The 9,251-nt window shown below is 50.5% G+C and overlaps 1 protein-coding gene across 2 annotated transcripts in view; it reads right to left on the reverse strand.

Moving 5' to 3' along the window:
- Window positions 1-214: 214 nt before the first annotated feature.
- The window catches only part of EHMT2 (euchromatic histone lysine methyltransferase 2), a 21,550-nt gene continuing 12,513 nt past the window's right edge, over window positions 215-9,251 (reverse strand). For both annotated transcript variants that reach the window (XM_023512738.1, XM_012804801.1), the window contains 10 exons: window positions 6,705-6,809; window positions 6,428-6,582; window positions 6,176-6,343; window positions 4,752-4,896; window positions 4,316-4,393; window positions 3,912-4,027; window positions 3,723-3,809; window positions 1,414-1,492; window positions 1,084-1,259; window positions 215-720 (listed from right to left, as the gene is read on the reverse strand). In XM_023512738.1, coding sequence (XP_023368506.1) covers window positions 540-720; window positions 1,084-1,259; window positions 1,414-1,492; window positions 3,723-3,809; window positions 3,912-4,027; window positions 4,316-4,393; window positions 4,752-4,896; window positions 6,176-6,343; window positions 6,428-6,582; window positions 6,705-6,809 — 1,290 coding nt within the window. In that variant the 3' untranslated portion in view covers window positions 215-539. The remainder of the gene's footprint in view (window positions 721-1,083; window positions 1,260-1,413; window positions 1,493-3,722; window positions 3,810-3,911; window positions 4,028-4,315; window positions 4,394-4,751; window positions 4,897-6,175; window positions 6,344-6,427; window positions 6,583-6,704; window positions 6,810-9,251) is intronic.

Here is a 9,251-nt window from a genome sequence, read left to right on the forward strand (position 1 = left end):
CGTCATCTGTGGTACACTCTCTTCCCACAAAAATTAAAGGTCAAAATTTGCCTTTATTTAATCCCTTGACCAGACCCTGCCACAGTTGTCCCTCACAACCCTTCCCTCCTACTGGGCAGCTGTCCATGCCTCCACACCTGCTTCCTGTCCCCTCTACCCACATTCCCTCTGGCTGTGTGTGTTTCCTCCTTACCCCAAGACAACAGTTACCCAGTTTATTACCAAACCCAACATTTATTATTGAGAACCAAAGAAACCAGTTGGCATAGAGGCCTGATTTCAATTCATCGAACTTCTGCTGAGGGTGGGGATGGGGGTGGCCAGCCCTGAAGTCACCCTTCCAGGGAGGAGCCAGCTCTGGGAGAGAGGGGCTGTCAGACCTCCAGGGCCTGGCTGGGGTCTCTGGTTGAGGAATGTGTTAAGGAGTAGTGGGGAGAGAGGATGGTGGCACCCCCAGGTGTGGCTGTGAGCAGCAAGTGGCAGGGGAGGCTGCTGAGCCAGTGGTCAACCAGGCTGGGAAGGGAGAATGTGGTCCGTTTTCAGGTGTTGACAGGGGGCAAGGAGCCAAGCTCAGGCAGCAGTTCAGGGTGGGGGTCTAGGCGGGCCAGGCGGCTCTGTTCCAGGGCAATAGCTTCAGCTGAATGCTTGCACTTTTCGGAACCACACTGGCAGGTGAAATATTTGCTTTTGATGTCCCAGAAGCGGTCGCCATAGTCAAACCTGTCAGGAGCACACGAACTTGTGGGTCTGAACCCAGCCATCCAAAGCCACCCCACAGACCTTGTGGGTCCTACTCCCTAGGAAGAACCCACCCTCACCTTCTCCAGATGGATCCTAAGCCCTCGTATTTTCTACACACTTGCAGCACCAGCATCACCTGGCAACCTTTCAGAAATAGACTCTTGGCCCCATCTCAAACCTCCTGAATCAGAATCTTGCAGAGAGGCTCAGGACTTTGTTTCAACACGTGGTCCACACTGAGAAGCTCTGCTTTCATCCATGCTTGGAAACCAGGCACTCTCTAGCCTTTGGGTCTCAAGCTTGCGGCATCCCCCACCCCTGGCAGAGCACCTGGAGTCTTACCCTAGCTCCTCCCCAGTACGGATGTCTCGGGAACTGAAGAAGGCAATTCGTGGAAATCGAAGGTCTTGGTGCAGCATGAAGACCCGGACGGGAATGATGTTGGGGTCACACAGGTGGTTGATGAAGCGGCTGATGTTGCCATAGTAACGGGCATCAATGCAGTATACTTCTCCATCCTGAGAGCAAGGTGTCACTCTTCAGGTCTACCCCTGCCCAGCCTAGTTGGCCAACCTCCCTATCCACTGAGCAGTCCTTCCTCCCGGGTTTCTATTTGCTGACTTCCAGAAACCCAGTCACTGGGAGCAGGGGGAAAGGGGGTTTCCTGCCCACCTTGTTGTCTAAGTCAAAGAGATAAGAATCATCCTCTCTCACATCAGCCTCTGCATCGGAGATCAGCTCCCCAACGTACCTATTGAACAGGAAGTGATGTTCGGCAGGTGAGTGGGGTCTCTCCTCATAAACCCCAGAACCCTCTACCACTATTCGTCAACCACCCTGTCACTATCCACAAACTTCCCAAACTTCAAACCATAGCAGGCCCAGGGGAGAGGATCAGGAAGGGGAACATGAAGACACAGGCATGTGAGGGACAACACAGGGTGTAATACTGCCAGCTGGGGTGACAGGCAGGGCTGGCAGGTGTGGGTAAAAGACGACCTGCGGAAGCAGCTGTGGGCAAGTTAAAGGGTAGCATTCTGGCCTTGGCCTGGAGCCAGCATGCAGACAGACACTGAACCTCTGGTTAGAGAGGACTGACATCTAACAGTGGGTGGCTTAGGTAGGGATGGTGGGGACATCTGTTCAGATTTAGACATAGGGTTTGTATACTAGAAACCACCAAGAAGGATGGGTGCTGCAGGGCTGAAGGATAGGAGGGACTAAGAGCTACTGAAAAAAAAAGGACCCCTTTCCTAGAGATAGAGCTAGAGGAGCAAGGAGGAGCTCAGAGCAAGTCAGGGGTAAGGGACAGCCACATGTGGACAGCAGTGGGTAAGGAGGAACCAGTTGTCTAAGAGTGGGTAAACAGAAGCCAGGAGAATGAAGACCAAGACATATGGAACAGGCACTGTGGTGGTGTGACTGAGGAGAGGCAACATCAGCAGATGGGGGCAAAGGCTGATTTTTTCTGGAGACAATCTTACTTTGCTACCCTGGGTAGAATGCTGTGGCATCACAGCTCACAGCAACCTCAGACTCTTGGGTTTAAGTGATTCACCTGCCTCAGCTGCCTGAGTAGCTGGTATTATAGGTGCCCATCACAACACCCAGCTATTTAAAAATTTTTTTTTTTTTTTGGTAGAGACAGAGTCTCACTTTTTTGCCCTTGGTAGAGTGCAGCGGAGTCGCTCCAGCAACCTCCAACTCCTGGGCTTAGGTGATTCTTCTGCCTCAGCCTCCCAAGTAGCTGGGACTACAGGTGCCCACCACAATGCCGGGCTATTTTTTTTTGTTGCAGTTTGGCCGGGGCTGGGTTTGAACCCGCCACCCTCGGTATATGGGGCCGGTGCCTTACTCACTGAGCCACAGGCGCCTCCCTAAAAATTTTTTTGAGACAGTCTCACTTTGTTGCTGTCAGTAGAGTGCCATGGCCTCATAGCTCACAGTAACCTCAGACTCTTGGGCTCAAGTGATTCTCCTGTCTCAGCTTCCCAAGTAGCTGGTATTACAGGGACTCACCACAACACTCAGCTATTTTAAATTGTTTTCTTTTAGACAGTCTTACTCTGTCAACCTGGGTAGAGTACTACGGCATCATAGCTCACAGCAACCTCTTGGGCTCAAGTGATCCTCTTGCCTCAGCCTCCCAAGTAGCTGGGACTGTAAGTGCCCACTACAACCCCTGGCTATTTTTAGAGACGGGGTCTCGTTCTTGCTCAGGCTAGTCTTGAACCTGTGGGCTCAAGCAATCCACCTGCCTTGGCCTCCTAGTGTGCTAGGATTATAGGTGTGAGCCACTGTGCCCAGCCTTGATTTTGGCAGAAATGGGCACGTAGTGGATGGTGGAGAAGCTGAGGCCCAGCAGGAAGGGGCTGCTTATCTGACAAGCTGAGAGATGATATGGTAGAGTGATAAGAAATTGGCCCTTGGACAGGCAAATGGGACTAAAGGGCTGGTTTATTCTGCAAAGGTCAAAAGAGACCTAGGTAAGTCTTAGGGAGACAAGGTAGGAGGAGCCAAGGAAAAAGGGGGAGATTACAGATGCTTGGGAGAGAAATGGTGGAGAGGGACAGGCTTCTGACAAGGTGGACAGAAAGGTAACTGTTATTACCATTTTACAGACAAGAAAAATAAGGCTCAAAGAGGTTAAGTAACTTGGCCAAGACACACATCAGCAGAGCAGAGCTTAAACCCAGGCCTGTCTGTCTCCAAAACTGGTGCTTTTCCCAGAAAGAAAGGGTGGGGAGAAAGTGTGTGAGGCCTGGAAATACACAGAGAAGGTTACAGGAAGACAGACTCTGTGGTCTGGGCAGAGTGGAGGCAGGCATGGTCCTCTGCCATAGGCATGAGGGTCAGAGGAATCTGGTAAGAGACTGGGCAGGAGGAGAGACATGACCCATAAGGGCTAGGCAGAGGAAGGGCTGGGAGTCACTGGTGGCTATGTGTCCCCCTCCAGGTGCCAAGGTGTCCCTGTAACTCACTCGCAGATGAAGGTCCCCTGGGGGATGGTCTGTAAGGCACGGACCCCCCAGCCCATCTTGGCTGTTCTGTAGAGTTGCAGCCGTACCCTGGGGTGAGACAGGGGATGCTGTTAGATGGAGGTCATAGAAAAGTCCCAAGGGAAGGGCAGAGGGGGTGAGGTTGGGGGACCTGCAGGAGCAGGGCCTCACTTGATGCCGCTCTGCACAACACGGTTCTTGCAGTTTCTCCAGCAGGAGCATGCCTGGTTACACTCGAAAATCAGGGGGGGCTCAATCTTGTTAAATTCCTGGAGCAGCCGCCCGTCCTGGGATGTGGAGGGAGGGGAGTACAATGGTTTCTCTGGGGAGGGGCACCTCAGCTGCCCAGGAACCCCAAGATGCTACAGAAAAATCCACTGCTGACCCCAACCCAGAGACAAGGAGGATGGGGTGGGTGGGGAAGGCCACATAAACCCTGAGATCAGACAACAGGAAATACACAAGCATTGCCCTTGATTTGCATAGAGGTGAGAAACAAGGTCCCAGGATACTGACATGAAGCTAGCTGCTCTGAAAGAGTGGCCAAGCATTGTGGCCAGGCAGGGGGCATGTACCTTGTCATACCAGCACCGGATGCTGAGCTGGCCACACAGGCAGTTGGAGCTGGAGCAGTCGTCCACACATGTGCAATGCTGGGACAAGGAGGCAAAGAGTCAGCTTGATCCCCAGAACTGGTCTTGCAGGGCTCTCTAAACCCCTCAAACTGTCCTTCCTTGGGTCCGTTTTTAGGACAATGGGTGGTGATGGTCCCAGTATAAGAGGAAATCTGTGTTATTGATGGCCATGTCCTCAGGGCTACTCAAACTCATATGATACCTTCATGTGACCCAGAAAAAACGACCCCTTTCTCCAGGTGGACCCAACCCCTCACCGTGACACCCCTTTCAACCCCCACTCCTTTGGCCATGTGCCCTTGCTGGTCCATGACTTTCTCAACCTCCCAACTGTACTTGGATACTCTTTTGGGAAGGTCGAAGACCCTCCATTCACCTGCAGATGGGTGATGTTGCGGTCTATATTCATGGTGGATGTCTCACAGTTCTCTGAGATGTACTTGTAATCCTCAGGGCAGGGCTCCCCATCCACACCATTGACACAGGGAATGGGCACATTCTCATAGCCCCGAGCCACATCCCTACAGAAGAGGAGGTGTTGGGGCTGGGGAGCTAAAGCAGGGGGTGAAGGACTCCCCTAGGTGCAAGAAGAACTGAGTAGGTCCCTGGGGCATGGGGCTGGAACGAGGGTTGGGGAAATAAGGTTCCCAGGTAAAATGCAAGAAGGCTAATCAAATCTGAATTTCAGATAAACAAAAAATAACTTTTTTTTTTTTTTTTGTAGAGACAGAGTCTCACTTTTTCGCCCTCGATAGAGTGCAGTGACATCACAGCTCACAGCAACCTCCAACTCCTGGGCTTAGGCGATTCTCCTGCCTCAGCCTCCCAAGTAGCTGGGACTACAGGCGCCCGCCACAACGCCCAGCTATTTCCTGTTGCAGTTTGGCCGGGGCTGGGTTTGAACCCGCCACCCTCGGTATATGGGGCTGGCGCCCTACTCACTGAGCCACAGGCGCCTCCCGAAATAACTTTTTTTTTCTTAACAGAGTCTCATTCTGTTGCCCTGGATAAAGTGCCATGGCATCATAGCTCACAGCAACTTTAAACTCTTGGGCTCAAGTGATCCTCCCAAGTAGCTGAGACTACAAACATCTGCCATAATGCCTATTTTTTCCCTATGTTTAGTAGAGATGGGGTCTCGCTCTTGCTCAGGTTGGTCTCGAACTCCTGAGCTCAAGTGATCCACCCACCTTGGCCTTTCAGAGTGCTGGGATTATAAGTATGAGCCCCTGTGCCTGGTCAAAAAATAACTTTTTAGTGTAAGTATGCGCCAAACATCACACTGGACAATTTTTTTTTTTGAGACAAGAGTCTTGTTCTATTGCCCTGGTAGAGTGCAGTGGCATCATCCTAGCTCACTGCAACCTCGAACTCCTGGACTCATGTAATCCTCCTGCTTTGGCCTCCCAAGTAGCTGGGACTACAGGCAAGTACCACAAAGCCTGGCTAATTTTCTATTTTTGTAGAGATGGGGTCCTGTTACTTGGCTTAGGCTGTGTGGAACTCCTGGTCTCAAGCAATCCTCTTGGCCTCCCCAAGTGCTGGGATTACAGGTGTGAGCCACTGCGCCCAGATATACTAGACATTGTTACATTAAAACAGCATGCACTGTTTATCTGAAATGCCAGGAAACTGGGTGTCTATCTTCTATTTTTTTGGCAACCCTAGTGGGGAAGGGGGTTGGGGTGGTAATAGGGATTTGGTGGGACAAAGGGAGTGTTTGAGGGATGATATAGGCATGCAATAGGGCCTAGTAGAGAGTAGTTCTGGGTGCAGGGGGTGATGGGGCCCAAGGCTCACCGGCAGATAATTTTCTCAGTACGGATGGCTCTATTTCCCACGCCGAGCCGGAGCTTGCGGTTGAGTTGGAGTGCAAACCACACATCAGAGCGTTCGGGTGTCAGGTCCCATGCTGTGTCTCCCTCCTTGTTCCGCAACTCAGGGTTGGCCCCACGTGATAGGAACAACCTGGCAAGGTGATAAGACACTCACATGTGGGGTCTGGGGCTGTGAGAGGTGCGGGAATGAGTGGGGGTTGGAATATGGGCTCACAGCACACAGTCGTGGTAGCTTTCTCGGGCCGCAATGTGCAGTGGTGTGTCGCCATGATAGTTGACAGCATGGAGGTCACAGCGGGCATTCAGGAGGACCTCAGCGATGGCAGCGCTGCCAGTGAAGGAGGCCCAATGCAGACAGATGTTTTCTTCCTGTGGAGGTGGGAGGCGGAGGGAGAGGGTAGAGCTCCTGAGCCCTTGAATCTAGCTTCCACCTTACTCAGGGGTTTGGGTTATCCCCACCTCCTCCCAACTCTGCCCAAACTCCCACTCACATTGTCAGTGAGGGTGACATCAGCACCCCGTGTCAGCAGCATCCGGATCACCTCAATGTGCTTGTGCTCTGCAGCCCAAATGATGGGTGTCCACCCACCACTGTCCTGTGGGTGGGGAAAAAGTCAGGGAAGGTGGGTAGGGGCAGCTGGCCCTGCTTACCAAAGCAGCATATGGCCAAGAGCACTTGCTTTGGAGCCAGACTCCACCACTCACAAGCTAGAGGTTCCTGGGCAAGTCACTTAATGTCTCTGGATCTTATTTTCCTCATCTATAAAAAGGGACTAAATAGTACCCTATGCCCAAGGCTGTGGAAAGATTAAGTAATTTTTCTTTTTCTATAAAATATAACCAGTTGGTTGGGTCTGGTCACTCACGCCTATAATCCTAACACTATGGAAAGTCAAGACCAGCCTGAATAAGAGTGAGACCTCATCTCTACTAAAAATGGAAAAATTAGCCAGGTGTGAGGGCGAATGCCTATAGTCTCAGCTGAGGCTGAGGCAAGAGGATCACTTGAAACCAACAGTTTGAGGTTGCTGTAAACTATGATACCATGGCTCTCTACCCAGAGTGACAGAGTAAGACTCTTCTCTAAAAAACCAAACAAGGCTTGGTGTCTATACCTTAGGTTAGAGTGCCAGCCACATACACCACACCAGGGCTGGTGGGTGTAAGCCCGGCCTGGGCCTGCTAAACAACGACAACTGCAACCAAAATAGAGCCTGGTGTTGTGGCAGGCATCGTAGTCCCAGCTGCTTGGGAGGCTAAGGCATAAGAATCATTTAAGCCCAAGAGTTTGAGGTCGCTGTGAGCTGTGACGCCACAGGACTCTACCGAGGGCGACATAGGAAGACTGTCTCAAAAAACCAAACAAACAAAAAACACATTTCCTAAGTCTGCTCACTCAAAAGTCCTAACTGCAGTGACAACCTAATAGCAATAAACACTGGTAGGTACATAGATTTTACCCTTTAAAAGATGTTTCCCAGGGAGGTGCCTGTGGCTCATGGGGTAGGGCGCAGGCCCCATATACCTAGGGTGGCGGGTTCAAACCTGGCTCCAGCCAAACTGCAACAAAAAAATACAGCCAGGTGTTGTGGCAGGCACCTGTAGTCCCAGCTGCTTGGGAGGCTGAGGCAAGAAATCAATTAAGCCCAGGAGTTGGAGGTTGCTGTGAGCTGTGAGGTCACGGCACTCTACCGAGGGCAATAGAATGAGACTCCGTCTCCAAAAAAAAAAGGTGTTTCCAACTCTCGTTCCTTTACTAGAGCTTCTTAGAGAAATGGCAGTCTGAGTTTGAGGCAGGAAATGTGTTGAAATGTCAAGATAATCTCAAAGGCCACAAGGTTCCATTACAAGGGGTTTCTCCTGAACAAGGATGGAACAATTCAAAGACCAAAAATAATGTCAATATCAAAATAAAACATGCACAACCTCTGAAAACCCAAGAGGTTTAATAACAAACCTCTTAGGACACTTTCAGAGATCAAGGCAGGAACTAATTATTCTGTATACTGAAAAAGAGAAAGAATCGAGAAAAAGAAAACATGCTTGGTGCCTGTAGCACAGTAGTTATGGCGCCAGCCACATACACCAATGCTGGTGGGTTTGAACCTGGCCCAGGCCAGCTAAAGCAACAATGAAAACTGCAACAAGAAAAAATAGCTGGCGTTGTGTTGCCTTTAGTCCCAGCTACTTGGGAGGCTGAGGCAAGAGAATCTCTTAAGCCCAAGAGTTGGAGGTTACTGTGAGCTGTGACTCCACTGCATTCTACAGAGGGTGACATAATAAGACTATCTCAGGACGCCGGCCCCATATACCAAGGGTGGCGGGTTTGAACCTGGCCCCGGCCAAACTGCAACAACTAAAAAAATAGCCGGGTGTTGTGGTGGGCGCCTGTAGTCCTGGCTACTTGGGAGGCTGAGGCAAGAGAATCGCCTAAGCCCAGGAGAGTTTGAGGTTGCTGTGAGCTATGACTCTACGGACTATACTGAAGGTGACAAAGTAAAACTCTGTATCAAAAAAAAAAAAAAGAAAGAAAGAAAGAAAGAAAAAAAAAAGAAAACAGTAAAGAGAAATGCAAATGAAGAGGAAGAGGCCAGGTGTGTAGCTCATGCCTATAGCACTCTACTACTCAGGGAGACAGCTTGAGGCTCTGTCTCAAAAAAAAAAAAAAAAAAAAAGAATTTGAGGTTGCTGTGGGCTGTGATGCATTAGTACTTTACCTGGGGTGACGGAGAGAAACTGTCTCAAAGAAAAAAGAAAAAAAAAGGGGGTGTGTGATGTGCCTGGTGCCTGTAGCTTAGTAAGTAGGGTGCTGACCACAATCTTGGTTCAATACCAGCCTGGGCCTGATTAACAACAATGACGACTGCAACCAAAAAATAGCCGGGCATTGTGGTGGGCGCCTGTAGTTCAGCTACTTGGGAGGCTGAGGCAAAAGAATCATGTAAGCCCAAGAGTTTGAGGTTGCTGTGAGCTGTGATGCCATAGCACTCTACCAAATGTAACATAGTGAGACTCTGTCTCAAAAAAAAAAAAAAAAA

This window comes from Otolemur garnettii, unplaced genomic scaffold (genome assembly GCF_000181295.1).
Source record: "Otolemur garnettii isolate 467f Iridium unplaced genomic scaffold, OtoGar3 scaffold00031, whole genome shotgun sequence".
In the NCBI taxonomy this organism is placed as follows: Eukaryota; Metazoa; Chordata; class Mammalia; order Primates; family Galagidae; genus Otolemur; species Otolemur garnettii.